The sequence below is a fragment of the Canis lupus genome, chromosome 35 (genome assembly GCF_003254725.2).
Source record: "Canis lupus dingo isolate Sandy chromosome 35, ASM325472v2, whole genome shotgun sequence".
NCBI lineage: Eukaryota > Metazoa > Chordata > Mammalia > Carnivora > Canidae > Canis > Canis lupus.
Window position 1 is genome coordinate 22,390,292 of NC_064277.1, and position 23,866 is coordinate 22,414,157.

Consider the following 23,866-nt stretch of genomic DNA (forward strand, 5'->3'; position numbering starts at 1 on the left):
ATTCTCCTCAGTTATGGGACCTCAATACACATATTTTGTTATCACACATCAAGAAGGCTAAATGCTTGTGCTTAACTACTTTTCTCACACATGAAGGGAAAACACAAAACGACTTTAATTTGGTAGAATGAAAGCAGTGACTTGCCCACAAACTACAGCAGAATTTTAGCTACCTTCTTTGTAAAATTGTAAGTTTAAAAAAAATTGTAAGTTTATTCCCATAGCTCTATCTACAAAAAATGTGTGATTTGGACAATTTGTTTTGTTTTAAAAGATATTTTCATTTATCATAACAAAAACTCAGGACTTGTGTTTCCCTAAAACGATTTCATAAAAGAAAAAACGATGTTTTCTTTCATGAAAATTTCATCAACTAAACAACATGTGCATGAAGGTGTAAATTACTTTTCTTTACGTAATGAAGCTTAATACCCATGCCAAATAGAAACAGAAGTATTGTTGAATACATGGTTTAAATAAAAAAGTTTCTACTGCATTTGTGAAAAAAAATGTCATGCAGAGAATTGATAAATGAAATATCAGCCACACAACATCATAAACAAACAATAAATAGGCCCAGACACATTTTAGTTACATAAAACACGTATCTATTTACTCAAAAGATACAGTAAACTTTTATATTTCAGAGTGAGCGCTAATACAGAAATAAAAAAAAGCTAATGCTCATAATTTGATCAAAGCACAAATAACTTGCCTTACAAAGAGAAGTTCTAAACATAAATCACATAAAAATGATAAGCTCAACTAAACCTTTACTTATAACATCAATAATCACCCTTAATCATTGTACATGGTAAGGATTTAAGGCACAAAAGAAGCAGTGAAGCAACAACCAGAATAAGTTTTTTCCAAACTTCTTTTGAAATTGACTATGGCCATTCCCTCTTCCCACTTGCCATGACATTTGTGGTCATAACTCAGCCACTCAATTAGACTATGTGGTTTAAGCTGATAAAACTATAGGGAATTCATTTGGTCCCATTCACAGATTAAAGCTCAGTCTGTTGTTGGCTTAAGCCAACAGAGCTCCATTACTTACCTCCTGATTTTATAAATGCTTTATGGTTATCCAGACATTTTAAAATTCTTTCCTAATTCCCCGTATTTTATAGGATGCCTGCCTTTTCCAAAACAGTATTTCCCTCTGCATCAACAGGTTGGAATGCACTTTCACACTCTCTCCAAGTCCCTTAGAATTCATGATAAGAAATACACAAATTTTATATGGTAAGAATCAGACCCATTTCCATACCAGGATAATTTCTGGGAAGCAAGAATCTTAAGAGCATTTACAAGACTGATATTTAATAACAAAGAACTGCATGTACTCATCACCTGAGACAGACAGATTAACCTTAAAAAAAAATGCAAAGAAAACAAGAAAGTGGTGCCACTCCAGGACATTAGAGTCACTCAGGGACACTATGAAGTTTCTGCACTGAACCAGAGCATTATAGATAAAGAGGTGAAACAGTAAGTCAGTCTTTTATTCTATTTGTAGTGAACCTGGCTATTTGGTACCAAAGAGAGTCCTCTATGCATTCCTGCAAATCATGCACACACATTCATGAACAGTGGTAACCTTTGGACAGAGCCTTTGTTGGTATGAAATATTCTGCACCTGAGGCATATGGTCCTTAGGGCTGGTAACAATGAACTAAGGGACTGGACTCTGTCATTAGGTCAGGAAAACAAGATGATCCATCATCTGTCTGTCTGTCTATCTATCTGCAATCACTCCTCCATACAATAAATTTTTCATTAAAATTCTGGTAACTTTCTTACTCTGAAATTTTAAATTTCTTAAAGTCTCCAGGAAACAAGTTTTAAAGCACCATGATCTATATCATTTCTTAGTGTTTCCTCTCCATGTGTGTTTTACACATTGCCTCTCTCAGAAGAGCCTTATTCTATTAACAACGCTATGCCTGGAGAGGCCTGTTCAGTATTTTAAAGTGTGTGAGTGCAACTGTACAAGTATTTGATATGTATAAGTGAATATCTATTTATTCTCTCTGTTCAGATTGGCAACAGTTCAGATGTTTCTTTGTCTCTAGTAATTAATCTGTTTAAAAATTTTTGCTTTGCTGCTTTATTGATCAAAATGAAAGTACAGAGTTAATTCTTTAGGAGAGTCAGTGAATAACATAAAGAAGCCTTCTTGATGTTCTATGGTCACAATTTTGAATAGACAGACGTTCATCCCATCTTATGTATAAGATAGGTCATTTAGTGAAGTCTTCCAGGATGTTGGTTTATGAGCTATACGCTGGAAAAGTTAGCATGAAGAAGCTCACATTAGTATGGCTTCACAACCATATCCCTCAGAGATATCCAAGAGACTCCAAGCCACATACCTAGGGGCTGGTTCTGTCTTTACAGACCATACCAGGAGCCAACACTCCAGAATAAAACATGAGGGTATCATGCTCTTCCTGTGAGCCTGGCATTTGAATATTTCCCAAAACGCATAGGGGAAAATGTCTTATTAAGTGGAAAGTCATCCTATGGCTATAGAGAAAAATAGTGAGTAAAAAGTTATCATATGGCCATAATATCATATTGTATAACTAACTAGAAATCAGTGGATGTTGCCTAGGTGATGAACAGAGGAGGCTACGGAGCAAGATGGAACATCTTTAGCATGAAAATGACACTAGCTAAAATTTGTGTCTTTTTCTGCAAAACTCTAATGTTCCAATTCAACTAAGCAACCAGTTGTTTATAAATGTCTTAGAACCCAATTAAGTTTGAGGAAAGAGTTCCTTAAAACTAAAAGCATTCCGCTGGCTAGCACAGCAAAGCTACAGGGGTTTTTCACAGTATCCTCCCTCTTGGAAAGGAACAATACTTGCAGCCTAACCCAGATCTCTTCTGCTCACTCACATAAATGCTCTCCAGATCTGTCCTTGAGCCCAGCTTAACCCTTGCAGCTAGCCTGCCACTGGGACCACCATTCCCACAGAGAAAACATCCACATGGGGGACGTGAATCAGCATTCCTCCTTTGTGTTGACGTCATCTCCAAAATGACAGGCACACTTTGCATTTTCTGTGAACGATGTCGTCCCATGGTTAGACGACATATTTCATTCTTTTTTTTTTTTTTTTTTTAGTAATATATGTCTGCAAAGTGTTATAGAGTGATTAGTTGTTCATGCCCTCAAGGGAGGCCACAATTATATCTTGTCAACAGGCGGTAAAACATGCACATTGGTCCAAGAGAAGAATTATATCCTAATTTTTAAATTTTTTGCTACAGTTACTATGACCTCTCATCATATTGAAGTATTTGTATACTTTGTTTTTCATGTAAAACAATATTGGGCTTCATTGAAATAACTCTTAAAAAGGCTCTGAAAACCTAAGCTTCATAGTATAATGAAGAACAGGAGGGGAAAAAAAAAAACTCAAGAGATTCCTTTTAAAAAAGGAAAAAAAGAGAAACTCATTAAAGAAAGAAAAGAGAAAGAATCATCTTGAGAATTAGTTATAATTTCAGGCATTTACCCCTGATTTCTATAAACTATTTAAAATAATTAACCCCAGGCCCAGTAATGGCATGGGAATTTAACATTAAAAAAACAGCTAGTCTTATTTCCCTAGCAACACAAGACTGTTGTTTGTAGTCTACTACATCTCATATTGTCCCATTTGAAAAAATAAGCTGACTTGTAAAAAGCACAGTCTAGATTTTTATACAATATAGAACCCTCGTTGACAATTCATCCTCCCAGATCAATACACCCTTATATCACAATCTCTTTCCAATACTGTTACACATTATAGTCTCTGTTTATGCTTCCTATTTGTAGAAAATACTAAAATAGCTGCTAGGAAAAAATACATTAGTTTTCTGTAGTATTATTAAGTGCTTGATATAGCTACCTTTATTCCAAATGGGTGGTTATGAAACCTGGAGGGGAAGAAAATCTTTTAAATTTAGGATTAACAATGAATTCTACAAAAGCACTGGAATTTTACATTTCAAATTTATAACGTCTACATAATCACAAAATATTTTTAATACGAAAAAATATATTATTTCTATATTTAAGGAAGATCTGCATCATCTCTTGACAATTCAAAAAACTAATACAATCGTATTTTTCCCCATATCTACCTAACAAGGCCATTGGGAGTTCATTTAATTAGCCCACAGAATTGTAATAAGGAACTGGTCTCATTACGACAACTTAAGTATTTTTCAACAATTTCTCCCAGATGGATTCTAATTATTTAGGAAGGAATCTGCTTGAAAGTCTAAACATAACTGGCCATTACAATAAACATTTGCTAATAACCACAGGGGCAAAAGTATGACAAGGCCAATCCTAACAGAAATAAGGAAAAAAGCAAGTCAAATGGAGCAGTGACAAACTCTTCCTATTAGGCAGTCTAGTTTTTTTTTTTCGTTTTTTGTAAAAAAACTCTAGGGAATTCAATCTTTAGATTAGCCAATACGGAGTTTTCTAACATAAGAACATGATGGAGAAGAGATGGATATTACTGGTGAGGGCAGACTAGTTCCATGAAAATCCACAGAATACCAGAACTTGCAAACCAGCCAGCCAGGCTCAGTGAATGTAACCTGGGTGTCCCATGGTAAAATTCCTTCCTGAATGTGTCACTAAAGACACAAGGATTAAAACCTGAAGCGCTTGAGGGAATGTCATGTCAAGATTAATCACCACTACCCTGAATGAAGACTTCCACCTTCCAAAGTGAACACCCTGTGCTGTCTTTTTAATTTGTGTAAGATGGATTTGGGATGAGGAGGAAGAAAGAAAAGAATGTTGACAAGTCACGGAAACATTTCAATCTACTGCCAGTCTCTGAAACTAAACTACAGTTGTTTATGCAAGAGTTTATTGCTTTAAAAAAAATAGCACATGCTTTCCTATTACCATCTCTTTAAAATTCTCTGCCTTCCTAGATAAGTGCTATAGGATAAACTCCCATCTAATAGCCTCATTTCTAAATTTATAGAAGAGGATCCAATAGGTGTGGCCCTATTCTTTTCCATCGCTTATAAAGACAAGTGGCCAATTGTCATCCGGGGAAAGTGCTCCTGTACCCTTTTAATTTTCCTAAAAGACTTTTAAAAATACATTCCATGAAAAGAAGTCACTCTCCTTTAGTAGCTATTCAAAATTATCTAGTCTTTCCATTAAGCCTCTAATCTTAAAATTCAGTAGGTAGTATTCAACCATATTGTCACATTATGTTCCGCAGTAACTATACCCTTATTATTCAAGTATTATAACCCTTCATTTGTCTGATAATCAACATACTCTTCTTTTTGAAAATTATCTATGCTATGACAACATAGTCCTTGTTTTGTTTGTTGTTCTCATTTTCTCACTGTGGGCTGGTGATTTTTACTTCTGGTCTTGGTGGTCTTTGGTGGTCTAAGTCAGCCTGGAAGAAGAGAGATCATAAAAAGATATTTAGCTCTTTAGTCACAAAGGTCATAAAATTCGCAAGGAAAAAAATTACTCTGTGTTTCATGTAAAATCGTATAAATATTCAATTAAAAATGGTTCCTTGGGTCCCCTTTCTTTTTCAGTTGAGCATTACCCAGTGGACATGCCATTCTCAACACCTTGCTTGCACAAAAGCCCTGCCTGGAACCATAATCTACGATGTGCTTCCTAAGAAGCACAGACTCATTTCTTGTGCTACAGGCTTTACTTTTCTCAATTTTGCCTCTTGATTACACTTTTAAGTTTTTCTTTTCAACAGTGTATTTTCATTTCAGCATTTTCAGAGGAAAGAGGAAAAAAGCACAGCAATTCTATCCTCATGTCACATTAACCCAGCCCCTACCAGATGTTCTATTAGTTAGAGTTCACAAACTCTTGTGAATACAGTACCAAGTGCCATCAAGTATCAGAGAGAGAAAAGCGGGAAGGAAATCAAGTATAGAGCAGTATTTCTCCAACAGCAATGGCATCCCTGCCCCTTGAACTTCCTTCAGGGTATTAAAAATCGCGTCTTGTGTACAATGTGTCCTTTCCCTACTAGATTGAAATCCAAGGGGATGAGATTAGAATTAGTTGATTTTCAAACTCTGCCCTAGGGAACCCTGAAAGCTCCACAGCCGCCAGAAGGGCCACCAGTGTGAAGACAGTAGGACTAGCTCCAGGGCCCCTCCACCTCCAGCCATAATTTCTGCACAAAAAAAAAGAAAAAGAAAATGACCGGGGTGGTCTCTTATTTCACGTTATCTCAGGAAGTGTTTCAAATAGTACTTTGAATATAACACAAGCCCAATAAATGTCAGTTGCTTGTTGTGTATCTGTCATATGCACCTGCTGTCTTCCTATAATCACAATATACTGTGTCTAAGGACGGCTACATAGAACAAAATGTTACACGATAAACTGAATTCTTAGTCATTTGAGAAGTAAACAGTCCTTTGGAAATGGTTAATTTTTAATGTGTAATTTATAATTTATATGTATCTTCTTTTTCATAGACTTGATATGCTTAAAATGTACCTGAACTAGTACTTTAGGAAGAGTGAAAACAACACACACTGCCATTATAAGAGAGATGAGTCAAATAAGATTCAATCTCTTTCTGGGTAACTGCTTTGCTCTGGTATTTGCATAGTTTTTAAAATCCCTAACTCAGGACACCTGGGTGGCTCAGCAGCTGAGCATCTGCCTTCAGTTCATGGCATGATCCCAGATCCCAGGTTCAGGGATCGAGTCCCACATCGGGCTCCCTGCAAGAAGTCTGCTTCTCCCTCTGCCTGTGTCTCTGCCTCTGTCTCTCTCTGTCTCTCATAAATAAGTAAATAAAATCTTTTAAAAAAATAATAAAATGAAATAAAATAAAATAAAATCCCTAACTCGCCATGTATCAGGCACTTGCTCCTTTGCAATTCCACAAGCTTAGATTCCCGTCAATACATTCTGGGGAAACTTGCACTTCAAATTATATAACCTTGATCTTGACTGAGGCTCAGTTCTTATAAAAGGCTTATTTTTAAAAGTTAAACTTACAGAATGGAATATAGGTAGGTACATCCATTCATTTCCATTAAACAGTTTTAGGTTATGACACTGAAGGGAAACCTAGACTACTGGAAGGGTACATACTGGATCTGACCACCTAGGTCCCACATAGGATTTACACTTTGATTTCATGCAGTGAATTTTCATCGAAGGCAGCCATCACAAAGAACTTCGTGAAGTCTACTATTGCAGTCACCATATAAATGACAATGTGTTTTCCATATGACACCAGCAGATAAACCATTTGGCTTCCTTTCAGAAAGTAAAAGTGTGTTTGTATAGGCATGTATGTGTGTGTCTGTTTCCTTGAGAAGTTCATTTTGTTTCCTTACTGAGGGAAAAGGAATCATGTAATTGACTGAAATTTTTTTTCTAATTTTAGCTACAAACAACTTCAGAATATAAACTGCCACTAAATTTCAGTGACTGTGGAGAACTGCAGATGGGGAATTTATTGACTACAACTATGAGTCCCTCATCTTGAGGAAAGATGAAGTGGAAGACACGTTGGGTGTTTTCATTTAGATGTTAAGGATGGTTTTTGTATGAGCCAGAATAACAGATTACAGAGAACTCTGTACTGGTTATTGAAACCTGGCCACAAGAACTTGTTCGCATTTTAACGTTACTAAATTTGATCCCCCTCTAAGCAAAATAAAACAGATGAAGCAATAATAAATCATCAAGAGAACCCCACTCATGAGACCGGGCATCAGGAATAATGATAGCAAAGCCTACTTGAGAGGTTACAGCCTGAGGAGGTGGGCCCTGGCCAAAGAGTTAGACAGGAAGGAAGGGCATATGTGGTTAGTGGGGATGCTGTGCAGTTCACCCTGCCCCTCACACTGTGACACTGAACTTGAGCCTATTTATCAGTCCCTAATTTAATCATCTCTCCTCTGGAAGAATGCCTGCACATTGAGAATATCCTGCTGCAGGAACCCTGGTGGAAAAGCAAGCTAGGAAGGAGGCTTTACCACGTATTTCCTTACCCTCTATGTATAATAAGTAGAACCACATGTTATTAAGTTCTGGTGCATCAAATGCTTAATTTGGCTAATCCATTTAACACAGACTACACAAGTCAAACTAACATCTCCAAAGACGTCACCTGTGACAGAGGTGACGTTCTTTCTTTCATGTCTAGGTCTCATGGCCTTGATGCTCCTTTCTTGTTTGTACCTTTCCTGATCTTAATGTATTTGCATTTGTTTATATTTGTTATATACATTCTTAGGACCTCTGCAAACTTTGTAGAATGAGATTAGGATGGATGGATGGGTAGGTGGGTGGATGAGTGGGTGGATGGGTGAAATGGGTAGATGAGTGGGTAGATGGGTGGATGAGGGGATGAGTGGGTAGATTGGTGGGTGAGGGGATGGGTGGATGGATGAGTGAGCAGTAAATGAGTGAGTGGATAGATGGGTGGGTGGGTAAGGGGATGGGTGGGTGAGTGGGTGGCAGGGGGGATGAGTGGGTAGATGAGTAGGTAGATGAGTGGATGGGTGGGTGAAATGGATGGATGAGTAGATGGATGGGTAGATGAGTGGGTGGGTGAGTGGATAGATAGGCGGATGAATGGGTGAATAGACAGACGGATGAGTAGGTGGATGACAGGACAGACGCATGGATTCTGATAGATGGATGACAATACTTATTAATGGACTAAAATAACATAGTCGAGTAAATGGTATTGAGTCCTTCTCTGCTCAACAGTAAGTGGTTTCAAAGAAAGACTTAAGAAAGTCTTAAGTGCTTGAATAATTTGCTAAGTGCCTGGGCATGCACACCACACACACATTCGAGCATGAACACCAGGGAGCAAAAGCAATAGAATTACCTCATTTTGTCCAGTGCCAGCTCCTTGAGACTTGACATCCTCGTCCACTGCCTCCTGAAGCTCAGTAGTAACCTGATCCAGCTCCTCCCCATTTTCTTCATCGGTGCCTCCATTACCTCGGGTGGGACCTGCAGGCTCCTCCCTGTGGTCCGGGACCTCCTCCACCTCCTCAGAGGCTTCTGTAGCCTCCAGATCTCCTCCTTCTTCAACTTCACCATTCATTCCCGAAAAGTCTTCTTTCTGCTCTGCATCCTTGTTTGCTTTCTCTCCATCTTCTTCCTCATCTACTATTTCTGCTGGTCTCTGGTGGGTCAGAATGAATAACAGATGAAAGCAAGCAGCGCAACAGAGATTCTGCACTGCACATTAGAATGATGTAATAATTACTAAACCACAGTCAGGTAAAACTTCCTTACATGTGCATAGCAGTCTGCAGTAGAGAACGTGCTAACTCTCATTGAATATCTACTAAACGCCACTCTTCACCACGATTTCCTCATTGGCTCCTCACCACAATCCTGTGAGGTTAGTATTATTCCCCTATTACAGGTGAGAAAACTAAGGTACAAAGACCCCAAGTATCTAGCCCAAGATCCTACTGTACATAAGTGGAAGAGCCAGATCTGGGATGAAGCATGTACCTCCAGTGCTTAGAAGCCCCTGGGGCAGAAAGGAAGCCAGACTGCAGGGTCCTTGGCCAATATCTAGTGGAGTGTCCCACCCTGAGGAGGAGGTTTAAAAAAAAAAAGACAAAAAGTCCTGCGGAGATGTCATCATCCTTACCACAACTGCCTGGTGTGTATTTACGTCTCTAAGTACAGAAAGAGGGCGATGGTGGTAGTACCAGGATGGGAACCCAAGTCATCTAGCACCAGATGTGGACCACTTCCTACACAATGCCTGGGAGTTCATGGTGTATCTCAAAACACAAAAACGATCGTGCAGATCTAAGGCCAAGAAACTATATGTTCTTTCTATAAAAACAATAAGTGCTCAGGAATTTATAAGCTCCAATTAGGCATTTCACAGTTATTTGGATACATGTAAAGCTGCTTTAAAAGACACAAGGGGCTGACTTCCAGAGCCAAGACTTTGGAGACCCAGGTTCAAGCACTGGCCATCCATCAGCTAACTCTGTGAGCACCAGAGTCCCCACTTATAAAAGGAGAATATAATAAAACACCCAGGGGGAATAAATGAGAGAAGTTATATGCATGCCTACCACAGTACCTGGCACATCACATCCTAAGAAAACATTAGAGTTGCTCCCCATCTGTCTGATACACTCTCTCCTAGAATCCTCAGGTTTTTCATTGCCTCCAATAAAAGAACAGCTTTTCTTTTAAAGTGTAGGAAAGAACAGAACTTGTTCTAAATTAGGACTCTAGCCCTGCCTCTTTCTGGTTGACAGTAGACAGGTCACCTAGTCCTCCAGCATCTATAAAAGGAGGGTCTGAGATGCAATTACCCCTGCCCCCCCCCCCCCCCTTGTAGCTCTGGAAATCCATTCTCCTCAAGCTGCACAAATGCTTGTTATGAGGTCTTCATGGTCTTCTTGTAAAATTAACATAATACTCTCCATTTTGGAAGTAAAGGGAAAACAAACAAAGTAGACTGAAAGTTCAGGGCAAAACTCGACACATTATTTTGAAGTGGAAAATGTTGAACCATGAAAGCTTATATTCTGCTCAAAGTAGAGTCTCAGTTTTGACCGCATGATTATCAAAGACATACTTTAAAAAAATGAAAGAAAAAAATCAGTTGCTCTTAAGATATTCCAATAACCGTGGTGTTTTGTCTTCTCACAGCTTAAATAATAGTACAGTGTGGCTCTGTCTTTCACATTTCCACTCGGATGCTTATGCCCCATGTCGAAAGGCATGGGGCCCCCAACACCCCTAAGCTTGCTGCCCAGGGCGAGGCCCCTAGGAAGGCCAGAAATGGGCATGTATGTGTGTGGATGAATCTGCCAGATGGTGCTAAGAGAAAAGACAAAGATTTATGGCATGGAACCCCACAATGCTTGGCAAGGATTTCCAGCTTTTATGTATAAGACCTAACTGAAGGCGAAAAAAACTTCCAATCTTGAAGAGGCAAAACAGTATGCTCCCATCTCCTAAGCCCTATCCCACTCTCTCTGTACAGAGAACACTCATGGCAAAGCAATGAGGCAGACACACTTCGAGCAATGGGCAATGGAAGAGTCTGGTAAGTGAGAGGGTGGGCACTGTCATTATGAAAGCAGAAGAGAGGAAATGTCAGAGAGGGGACTCGAGGTGAGGAAGAGCTAGAAGAAGGAGCCAACTCAGAGAATCATGGTGGGTGGCTTCCCACTCAAGAGGTCAAGAAAACGCTGAGGGGTTTCGAACCCAGACCCAGAAGCTCCTTTCTTAGTGACTCAGAAGGATGTGTGACCCTAAAAAGACATCTGGAGGGATCTGTCACCATAACCCTCATGACTGGGCCTGGAGACCCACCTGGGCTGAACAATAGTCTAGACGCTGGACATTCAGAGACAGATATGACACAGAGTCTCGAATCAGGGAGCTCAGAGCAGCGCAGTCACAGGGCACAGTATAATACAGCATGAGGTGAGAAGTGCCCAGAGCATGGGTCAGGAAAGGGACCTTTCACAGTGGGGGTGGCAGCCTGCCATCAGGTCTCCAGGCTCTGGTCACCGTGACCAATGCAACACCGCGTGAACACTGCTTGTGGGTGGAGAACACAGTGCAGCACACGTCTCCCGTCCATGCTGAGTGTCATGCTCTGTGCTCATCCATTTATCATTCCTGAAACCCTCACAACAACCCTGCAAAGTGCACTTCTTATATCTCTTACCCACATAAGGAAGATGAGAAACCACTCAACGCTTCAGCAGTGGTCACCAAGTAGGGCTAGGATTTGAACCCAAAGCAGTATTTTTTTTTAATATTTTATTTATTTATTCATGAGAGACACAGAGAGACAGGCAGAGACAGAGGGAGAAGCAGGCTCCATGCAGGGAGCCCGATGTGGGACTCGATCCCAGGATCACGGGATCACACCCTGAACTGAAGGCAGATGCTCAATCGCTGAGCCACCCAGGCATCCCAAAGATTTTATTTATTTATTCATGAGAGACACAGAGAGGTAGAGACACCAGCAGAGGGAGAAGTAGGTTCCCTGCGGGGAGCCCAACGTGGGACTCGATCCCGGGTCTCCAGAATCACACCCTGGGCTGAAGTCCGCACTAAACAGCTAAGCCACCCGGGCTGCCCCCCAAGGCAATATTTTGCCAAGTCCTGCTATTCTTCCTCAAACAATGGGAGAAGCTGCTATTTCGCATAGTCACTACCGTGTTTTCAACAGCCAGAAAATGTGACTCTGCAAGAGGCAACATCGCTTTTAATGTTTAAAGAATGACCGACCTGAGAACAAAAACATTTCTGGATCTCTATTAAAGACTTTTGGTGTGATCTAGGAGGGAACATTATAAAGATTGTTAGGCAGAGTCCCTGAAGCATTACATACAAAAATCCAAAAATACTACAGCACTAATGGCCAACAAGAGCACATTTCTTTTTAAATTATTTCTGAGAACTGGATAATTGTCTATCACCCTCCTAGAAATCATTAAGGTACCTTAACTTGCCCATTTGGTTTTGATTTGAAAGAGAAATTATACAGAATTTTATAATAAAAGCATTTAATAATAATAACAGAGAAAACCCAAAATTTATGGTGATCATTTAGGAATCTAGATCTGTTCCTTCTCTCTGAGAATACAAGAGCTTGCTGAAGTCTGTTAAGGTGACTACTTCTTTTTTTTTTTTTAATTCTTTTTTTTTTAAAGATCTTATTTATTTATTTGAGAGAGAGTGTGTGTGCGCGTGCACATGAGTGGGGGTGGGGCAGCAGGCAGAGGCAAGGGTTGAAGCAACTCCCCACTGAGCAGGGAGTCCGAAGCGGGGCTCCATCCCAGGACCCTGAGATCATGACCTGAGCCGAAGGCAGATGCTCAACAGACTGAGCCACCCAGGTGCCCCAAGGTGACTACTTCTGTGTCAACAGGAAAAGTCTGTTTTCCCTTCATGAAATCTAGATTTATACCAAAAGGTGGCAAAACGAGTGTGAGTTAGTTCTTAGTTCTTAGTTTTGTGTTTCTCCTCTTCCTCACTACCAATTTCCAAAAACATATACATTTTTTTTTCTTCTTTTCATGCAAGCAACTGGGACAAACTCTAACCTCTCTCCAAGGAAGGAGACACCCAGTCCTGAATTCAGGCCCTGTTCTTCCACCATCACTTGTGGAGGCCGAGAAAAATTAAGGCCATCCCACCTCAAGTTTAGCATTAGCACAAGTACAGCCATCTTAGGCCCCTGTGAATAGGAGCTGAACTTTATGGGAAAAACTGCAGAATGTCCTCAATGTCCTTGGCAGGTAATCCCATATCAGAAAGACAACAGAGCTCAGAATTGCCCTCGGCAGAGAATCCCATATCAGAAAGACAACAGAGCCCACACCCATGGTAGAAAGTCCCATATTAGAATAAGAACAGAGCTCAATGCCCTTGAAAGCCCCACATCAGAATGTAAACAGGACTTGGAGAAATTCTTCCACCCCTTCTGAAAATCCCCTAGACCAGCCTATAAAAAACCCAGCTGTAACCCACTTCGAGGTCCAAGTCCCTGCTCTGCTGTGTCGAGTATACTTGGACCCAAGCTCGAGCTTGCTAATAAATATGCGCTTGCATCGGTGTCAGCTCCTTGGTGGTTTCTCGGATTCGCAATCTTGAGCACAACACACTAGCACCACTGCTAACACCTAGTATTACACCTCCCATCCCATTACTTCTATTAGACTTTCCCAACATGGCTATTTTACCGTCTTCACATGAAGCCACATCTGGTTAGTGCAACTTTACGAAATGCAACATAGAGGTGCTGCACTACCAAATGGATCAGTTTAAATAAGACAGTAACATGAGTTAAAAGGTTTTTAATCCTCGAAAATATCCACAGTGTAGAACACAATTTATTATTACTATGACACTACAACTCAGGCCAGGAAAAAAAAAAATTCTGCTCTGACATATCTGTAATGAATAAATGAAAAGCAATGTGCTTTTTGGTGTAATCTCCTTTGAAGCAGGCATTAAATTATTAAGGATGTTTCCAGTGCATACATCAATCAAATCGTCCCCGGAAGGAACACCGGGTTTCACACCCATTCACACACACACACACACACACACACACACACACAGATAAAATCTATACCATGGTGAAGGCCTGCAGAGAAGCAAAAGAATGCTCATTCCACAGTAGGGTGGGGGTCCCTGGGGGGAGGAAGCTGTCCTTCAGGACAATGAGGAAGAAAGGAGGCAAAGTCAGCTCTGCTCACTTCCTCAATCCTTTCCCTCCTTCTCTTGCTGTAGAGAAACTCTCCGGGACTCCAATGACCCTCACACAACAGTGGCCTGATGTTCGGCCCTGGCAGTGGGACACCCACAAAGGAGAGTTTACTCGGGTGAATGTCCTTCTTAGAAGGCCTTGGGATGTCATCTAACAGCTAGTACAGCTCTTCCCTGGGGGGCAGGCTGTGAGTTAGACAGCTCTGCACAAAGCCACAGAAAGTCACATATTGGAGGATTTCATTTCTGTGAAGCATTCAGAATGGGTCAACCTATAGAGACAGATACCAGATTCGTGGTTGCCAGGCATGGGGAGAGGGGAGAATGGGAAAGTTCACTTAATAGGCATGAGGTTTTGGGGCACCTGGGTGGCTCAGTTGGTTGAAGCGTCCAACTCTTGGGTTTCAACTCAGGTCATGATCTCAGGGTCCTGGAATGGAGCCCCACATCCGGCTCTGTGCTCAGTGGGGAGTCTGCTTCTTCCTCCCCCTGCTTGCACACTCTGTTTCTGTCTCTCTCAAATAAGTAAATACATCTTTTTTAAAAATAGGCATGGGGTTTCCTTTTGGGGAGATGGAAAATGATCTGGAACTAGACAGAGGTAACAGCTGAACAACATCATGAATGTTCTAAAGGCCACAGATCTGTATATTTAAGAACGGTTAATGTTCAGTTGTATGTTAGGAGAATCTTCAATTTCTTTTTTTTTTCTTTTAGAAAGAGAGAGAGAACAAGCTGGAAGGGAGATACAGAGGGAAAGGGAAAGAGAATCTTAGGCAGGTTCTATACCCAGCACAGAGTCCAACACGGAGCTCAATCCCACAACCCTGAGATCATGACCTAAGCTGAAATCAAGAGTTGGATGCCCAACCAAGCCACCCAGGTGCTCCTCTTGCTTCAATTTTTAAAGGAATCATATGCCCCAACTCCTGACCACCAGGGAGAGCTATGTGGCCGGCTCTGTGTGGCCACCTAACTGAGGAACCAACTTCTGGTTATCTTCCCTGCTTTATTCTGCAATCACACTCTAGGCAGGCATCTCCCTTGTCTCAGGTGTAAAAAGCTTCCCTTCCCAAAAATCAGGTAACTCGTAGTAGGAAGTCATTGGTGGTGCTGAATGAATGAACAAACAGATCTGAGACTAGCAGCTTACTTAGAAACATAGAAAGTGCTAGAAAAATATTCCTAGTCCCCTGACTCCCTCCAAAAAATCTTTATAACTATTTAAAATCCCCATGGAGTTCTTAGCCTCTGTCCACTTAGCTGGACCTGCCTGACTGCTGGGGACACGGTCACAGTCAGAGTTAGCCAGGCACCAGCGTTTAGTCACTGAGCAAGGCTCAGGTACACAGAGCCCACGTTCCACTCCCACCTCAAAGAACCATACAAAGATCCTGATAACGTTTAATAATTTAGATAGAGAGGGGTAGACACAACAGCCAAAGGAGGGGCTGGGGAGTATGGGGAGGAAGGCAGCAGGTATCCCAAAGGAAAAGACAAGACTAAGAAATGGTAATTCATCTTGAGGGAGGTGAGGAAGAAGGAAGAGAAACAGAAAGGGAAAAAAAAAAACCCTTTCCCCAGGTCCCATCACAGGTCCTTCCTGCAGCTAAGGAAGCAGAGCACCCATGCAGATCTCGCCCCTTAACCTGGCAGGAGCCAGTTCTCAGGTGATCCTGAGAGATGGTGTTCCTACCTGAGCAACAGCACGGGGGTCTCCTGCACACGACCTGTGACTGCTGATGTTTGCTGCAGTGGTGGCATCGACAGGCAATGTCAAATACACACTGTGCAGGGTGAGGCAGCTGCGACTTGCTTCAGGCCAGCAAAGTACCCTAGTACCAATGAAGTCAGCACACCTGGCCTGAGTCCCCTCTGGAACTGGAGGATGATCACAACAACCTCACAGGATTGTAGTAGGAACAAATAGGACCATGCACAGAAAAGACCACTGTAAACGTAACAAGCTACATCTGTGTTTATTACTGGCATCACTCCACTTTTCTTGCCATTGGATGGAAGGATTCTAGGGGTTGTCTGATGAAAAAGCCAAGCACAGGGTTTACACTAATGAACTTGTGTTCTGGTGGGCCACTCAGAGCAATCTCCCTTCCAAATCTCATTCCCACAAAAAAAAAAAAAAAAAAAAAAAAAAAGTCCTAGAAGACACTTAGCGACAGTCTTGCCCTTATGGGTTAATACAGTTAAAATGCAGGCTGATGTTGGGGCCCCTGGGTGGCTCAATTGGTTAAGTGGTTGGCTCTTGATTTCCATTCAGGTCATGTTGGGGGTCCTGGGATGGAGCCCCATGTCAGGTTCCATGCTCAGTGGGGTGTCTGCTTGAGATGCTGTCTGCCCCTCTACCCCCCTGTGCTCGTTCTCACTCTCTTTCTCTCTCTCAAATAAATAAATCTTTTTAAAAAATGCAAACTGATATTTAAAACTCTGGTCCACTGAGATTGTCCACCCCACAGGGAGCCTGATATGGGACTCGATCCCAGGACCCCAGGATCAGGACCTGAGCCATAGGCAGATGCTCAACCACTGAGTCACCCAGGCATCCCTGAATATTGGTCTTTTCATGTACTAGGCAGATGCTGCCTCTGCCTAAACAAACCCCACGTTCTCACTGTTTGGGGCTGAACTGTGTCCCCTCAAAATTTACATGCTGAAGACCTAACCTCTGACAAGGTGACTGTATTTGGAGTTGGAGCCTTTAAAGAGGTAATTAACTTGAAATGAGGTCCACAGGGTGGGCTCTGGTCCAACATGACTGATCCTTACAAGAGATTAGGACACAGACAGGTACAGAGTGAAGACTATGTGAAGACTTGGGGAGAAGACATCCATCCACCAGCTGAAGAGAGAGCATGCAGAAGAAACCAACCCGCCAACACCATCTCAGACTCCCAGCCTCCAGAATGGGGGACCCCGTAAATGTCTACTGCAGAAGCCACCCAGCTGGGGTACTTTGTTTCACAGCTGGGCAGACCACTACGCTCACCAAGACCACCTTACCTCCATTTTCTCCTCAGCTCCACAGGCGTTCATGTTCATATTCATATTCTTCCCTCTCTCTCCCTCCTTCTCCCCTCCACACTGTTTCCTTTAAAAGTCCCTCAGCACAAACTAGAGATGTTGGGCTCTTCATGAAGGGAAGAGGGCTGGCTGGATGTGGCGGGGTGGGGAGGACAAACCCAGACCTTTCCAGACATAAGTACTGGGGGGGCTGGGGAACAGGGGAGAATGAATGCCCTCTGTGGAAAAGGCTGAAAGGAGCCCTGGCCTGTCCCCTGCACCACGCTATTAACTCATTCTGTTCTCTCTATCTTCACCTGCAATGCTCTTCCTTTCACCATGCCTTACCTGTGCTCTCATGACACCTGCCAGATTCCATCAGTACACTCTACTTACCGTGTGCGATTATACACTATTTATGTGATACACAAAGTTGCTATCAAGTAGATGCCTTGAAAGATATTTGGAATGATTATGAAATAATGGGGAAATATCAGTCTTGGCTCTGCAGAGGCCCTCTGGAAGTTTCTAGAAGCAAGAGCGCTTCCTTATTCACCTTTGTATCCACTGCCACATTTACCATGGTATTACATACCACTGTCTTGAATTAAACACAAATATGCTTCCTACAGGTAAAAACCAGCACAATATGTGCCTTTGGGAAGGGACAGATGATGGTAACAAGGCTCATATTTACTGGGCACTCTCCAGGTATGAAGAAATAAACCACTTTGGGAAGGGACAGATGATGGTGACAAGGCTCGTATTTACAGGGTACTCTCCAGGTATGGTCAGAAATAAACCACCACTTTGGGAAGGTTTTTTTTTTTAACATTTTATTTATTTATTCATGAGAGACACCAAGAGAGAGACAGAGACACAGGCAGAGGGAGAAGCAGGCTTGTTGTGGGGAGCCAGATGCAGGACTTGATCCCTGCACCCCAGGATCACGACCTGAGCCCAAAACAGACACTCAACCACTGAGCCATCCCTCCAGAAAGCACTTTTGGTTAAAATTTATAATTGTAAATAGACTTGAAATAGTGCCTCTTTAAATAAAAATAGTATTTTTTATGTTTAAAAAAATATCAATTTTATTGAAAGCTGGGAGAAAATAGACTTGACTATCAACAGAGTGTTGCTTAGCCATAAAGACAATTCTGCAAGATTTATTCTGATGACATTACCCTGTTCATTAAGAGTCACGTAATAAAAAGGAGACACAGCATTTCATTGCAAAGGCAACAATATCAGGAAGATACTTCACCTATACTTCAAGTCTTCTCCCCTGACATTTACCTCAAATTTTAGCCAACTAACTAAAATTTAAGAGAACTAGTTTTTGAGTAGGAATTGTTCCTCCAAACATTACATCCATCCTAAAATCTCAGGACTAGCCGATTCCTATGAATAACTGTGGAATCCTACGTCCTGTATAAAGCACAATTTCCATGCTTCACAGGAATCAAGGAAGGGTATTCATTATACCCTCTCCAAGACACTCACTAAACCAACGTACATAATAATGCAACAAGGATCACAGAAGTCATTTAAATGGTTCCAGCCTCAAGGCCCTTCTGACCTCAACATCCCCAAAGTAGCTACAATAACAGACACGTTACACACACGTGTACAACTACACATAGTATGTACCCTTAAACAGAGAAGTTTTTATAAGAAAGCCAAGAACTTTTACCTTTCAAAAAGCACATTACTTAGGGGCACCTGGGTGGCTCAGTCGGTTGAGTATAGGACTCTTGGTTTGGGCTCAGGTCATGATCCCAGGGTTGTGAGATCAAGTCTCTGCATCGGGCTCCATGCTCAGCAAGGAGTCTGCTTAAGATTCCCCTTCTCGGGATCCCTGGGTGGCTCAATGGTTTAGCGCCTGCCTTTGCCCTGGGGCACGATCCTGGAGCCCCAGGATCGAGTCCCACGTCGGGCTCCCGGCATGGAGCCTGCTTTCCCTCCTCCTGTGTCTCTGCCTCTCTCTCTCTCTCTCTCTCTCTCTCTGTCTATCATGAATAAATAAATAAATAAATCTTAAAAAAAAAAAAAAAAAGAAAGATTCCCCTTCTCAGGATGCCTGGGTGGCTCAGCAGTTGAGCATCTGCCTTCCCCTCCAGTCGTGATCCCAGGGTCCGGGATGGAGTCTCGCATTGGGCTCTTTTCGGGAAGCCTGCCTCTCCCTCTGCCTGTGTCTCTGCCTCTCTCTCTGTCTCTCATGAATAAATAAATAAAATCTTAAAAATATATATATTCTCCTTTTTCCTTCTCCCTCTAACCTTCCCCCATCCTCCCTCTTAAAAAAAAAAAAAAAAAAAAAAAAAAAAAGCACATTATTTACCATAAGCAATTGCTCTTAAAAACTTCCACTAGAGGGGATCCCTGGGTGGCGCAGCGGTTTAGCGCCTGCCTTTGGCCCAGGGCGCGATCCTGGAGACCCGGGATCGAATTCCACGTCGGGCTCCCGGTGCATGGAGCCTGCTTCTCCCTCTGCCTGTGTGTCTGCCTCTCTCTCTCTCTGTGACTATCATAAAGAAATAAAAATTAAAAAAAAAATTTAAAAAAACTTCCACTAGAAATGTTCCATATTTCTCCTTAATACAACATCAGTGCTGGCATTCCAGATGTCTCTTGCCTGCACTGGCTTATATGCATTTCTTACTACTTATTTTGCAATGGGCAGCCTGAGATAATGGCTGATTTGTATGACAAGTCAGGAAAGGTCTGATAGTTATTAGCGCTTGCTGCGTCCTAGTGGGGACGGCTCAGGGGAAACCGTAAGTACTCAGGATTCCTAGAGAATGTGCGTGCGGGGACGAAGGTTAACTCAGGATTCCTGAGTGGTATGAAGAAGGAAGATGGAATATGGAAATTATATGGAAATGAGTCACAAAATGTCGAAAGCATCAATTACTTGGATGGTATTCTCAGACAGCTGGGGTTGCTCGAATGACTTGCACTTTAAACTCACATCACACCTCTGACAGCCGCAGCAGCACCGAAAATTAGAAATGGGGACGGCATCTAATCAGAGACCACAGCTGACATTCTGCCCACTTCAGAAGTGAATGTTAGTTTGTCTTATAGTTATGTCAAAATTCTCTGAGGAACAGACGTTAAAGGTTTAAGACTCTTGCTATCTCAGGTAACAGCACCAGCTAGAACTTTCTAGTTGAAGTATCCTCCCTAATCACAGGTCTCCTCCCTGAAGCACACCCTACCAGGAGTTGGAGATGAGCACCAAAACGACAACCTCAGATACCTCCTCTTCCTCTTCACATGTACCATTCACAAGCACATCTGCGCCTTGGGAAAGAGTGAGGGATTGTTTCTGGCTCTTCTGGAAGGAGATTCTGTGGATTTCACTGGCGTTGCAGATACAGAAGTCACCCTACTTGTTTTTAGTTCTGTTGCCATGGAAACTGAAAGTCATGTCCACCCCAAGAATGAGGTGTTTTGAAATAATCAGTTTCAATTTTTCATGATCGCAGTGGACTGCTTCCCCGTTTTCAGCTTTCATAGAGGGAAAAGAAAAAAATAATAAAAGGTTTAGATGTGGTTTGAAGTACCGTGACCTACACAAAAGGTGGCTATGTTCACCGATGTGACCCTGCAAGGACACAGCAGAGTGAGGCTCTGGCCAGCCACCTGCTGAGAGTGGCTCACCTGAGCCCATGGAGCTCCCCATGCTCCTGAGACACCCAGAGGGGAACACATACTACACGGAAAACTTATATTTAGATAGCTTGAGAATATTTTAGTCATCATTAGGGAAAAAAAAAATCTCCATTAAGTTCTCTCACTTTAGAAGTAAATGTTGATTTTCTCTTGCTTACATCAGAAATCCCTGAAGGCTATATTTTAATGTTTAATACCATTTCTGCCAAGTAAACACAAATCTACAAACGGGATGTCACAAACAGCCTTGTTGATGATGCACGGGGAAATCAAGAAGCCAGATCACCCCATCTTAACTCCTGCAGCTGTGCACGAGGCTTGCAGCAGCAAACGTGAACGTGATTCACAGAGAGGAGAGGACTTGAGAAGAAAGAATGGTGGAAATATTGTTTATACAATGATCCCTCTCACTTCAGTGAGGGCAGAGATAGCTGAGTCGCCCTCCACACAGATGGAATGTGTTGCTGTTTGTGGGAAAACTAGAAGTCCCTAATCTCCCCCACTGCCCTTCCTCAAGGTGTTCAAAGAGAGAGAGTTCCAAGCTAGAAGCTAGGAGCCCTGGGTGCCTGTGTGGACTCCCTCATCAACAGGCTGTGGCTCTGTGGGAAGATAGGGCTTCGTGTCTTTGATGGCAAAATAAGAAGTTTGCACCAGCATCTGTTTTTGTTTTTTTTTTAAGGTTTTGTTTATTTGACAGAAAGGGGGGAGCACAAGCAGGGGGAGGAGCAGAGAGAAAGGAAGAGACAGACTCTCTGCTAAGCAGGGAGCCCACCCCCCGCCTCCATACCAGGGTCCTGGGATCATGACCTGAGCTGAAGACAGATGCTTAACCAACTGAGCCACCCAAGTGCCTCAACTCCAGATTTTTTAATGGCGTATTCTTTATGTGTAATGATCACAAGCTCAAATGCCCCCAGATTCTGGGCAAATGACATAAGTGTATAATCCAGGACGGGTGTTTATAACATGATGTGCTGCGGTTTGGGATGCTGAAGAGTATCTGGGGTAGTAAGGAGATCCTGTAAGCCCCAAGCCAGCCAGAGAAGATTCTAAGAGATTTGGTCACAAACTGCCAGTTTCCATCACTAGCGGAAATTCTATAAAGACCGTTTATTTTCCCTGTGACGAATTAGTGTGGAAGTGGTTTCTGGTTAAACATGGCAAGTTGAACAAATGTGAGGGTTTTTTCTCCTCAGCTCCCTTCTGATGTCCCTCTAAACTGTCAATAGAGGCAATTTTTTTAAAAGAATGAACCGGTATGGGTACAGAAGCCTGGAGAGGAAATAAAAGCCACAAACTCCAAGAAACAGTAAAGCTAAAAGATATAGGGCCAGTAACAGCAGAACTGATACCATTAAAATTCGCTCCTGTGGGAGGAGAATCCAAGAAGCAAACCTCTGCATGCTGAAGGACCTATAGAAGGCTGAGGGACTGGCGGCACCATCTCTGTCTGGAAGAAGTGGTGTAAATAGGGGTCAGTGTGACTAAAAATAGGGGGACTGGCTTAGAGTCTTTAAAAGAAGCAGAAAGACTCCCCAGATCCACTCTTCCCCACCCACCCACCCCCGCCCTTGAGAAATACAGGAGGTTTCTTCTCTAAAGATGTTGAACTACAAGGGAGCTGGACTCAGTGCAGCTGAGAACAAGGGCACCTAGGACACCTATTGAAACCAAGAATAAATCTCTTTACCTAACACAAAATCCCAAGGTCCCCATCCCATGGTCATGCTGACATACTGGAAAGATTCCATTCAAAGAAAAGAGACAACCCAAAACAACAATGAAAAATGGAGGTCTGCCAATGAAATGGCAAAAACCAATCACCCTGCAGTGAACTCCCCCAACCTGAGGAGCTGTGCCCATAAGCATAGAGTTTCCCTAATGCTTCACCCTAAAATCTAACCAAACATACACCTTAAATTTATAAAATGTTACATGTCAGATATATTTCAATTAAAAAAAAAAAAATCTAACCAAGCAGCCAAAGAACACCTCTAACATGGAGACAGAGATCAAAACCTAGAAAGAAACAAAGAAACTCAAAAGAAACAGATAGTACAGGAAAAGAAAGTTTAAATTAGTAGATGAATCCTTGGAGATAATAAAGATATCCCATCCATAAAACAAGAATAGGATGCTATAAAAATGAATATTCAGAGAATATGAAAGAGCTCTTAGAAATTAAAAATATTATGACAAGAAAAAACAAGAGATGGAAGATAAATGCTGAGGATCTCTTATTTTAAAAGAAGTTGAAAAAATAGAAAAAATTATAGAGGTGGAACATAGGAGAGATAAGTGGAAGGTCAGTCTAAGAAGTCTCTCTCTCTTTCTCTCTCAAACAAATAAAATCTTAAAAAAAAAAAAAAAATCCCTCTCTGTACCAAGTCCAGTAAGGAAAAAGAGCTGCACCAAGGCACATAACTGGAAATTTTCAAAACAGCAGAAACAGGGATCCCTGGGTGGCGCAGTGGTTTGGCGCCTGCCTTTGGCCCAGGGCATGATCCTGGAGACCCGGGATCGAATCCCGCATCGGGCTCCCGGTGCATGGAGCCTGCTTCTCCCTCTGCCTGTGTCTCTGCCTCTCTCTCTCTGTGACTATCATAAATAAATAAAAATTAAAAAAAAAAATTTTTTAAAAAGAAAACAAAACAAAACAAAAAAAAACAGCAGAAACAAAGAAAAAGAGCCTTAAAGCTTCCAAAGAGGGGAAAAAGGATTATTTACAAAGATTCAAGAAATAGAATGGCATCAAACTTCCCTTCTGCCCTTCTGGATGGAAAGGACAACTGAGTGGTGATTTCAAAATTCTCCAAGAAATCATTATCTCACCTAAAATTTTATACTTAGCCATCCTACTGTCAAGTTTTAGTAGAAAAAAAGACATGT

General features: G+C 41.9%; 1 protein-coding gene across 1 annotated transcript in view; it reads right to left on the reverse strand.

Annotated features, from left to right (window-relative positions):
- Nucleotides 1-585: 585 nt before the first annotated feature.
- Nucleotides 586-23,866, reverse strand: part of DCDC2 (doublecortin domain containing 2) — a 161,423-nt gene continuing 138,142 nt past the window's right edge. The window contains exons 9-10 of the mRNA XM_025443189.3: nt 8,886-9,188; nt 586-5,441 (exon numbers count right to left, since the gene is read on the reverse strand). Coding sequence (XP_025298974.1) covers nt 5,382-5,441; nt 8,886-9,188 — 363 coding nt within the window. The 3' untranslated portion in view covers nt 586-5,381. The remainder of the gene's footprint in view (nt 5,442-8,885; nt 9,189-23,866) is intronic.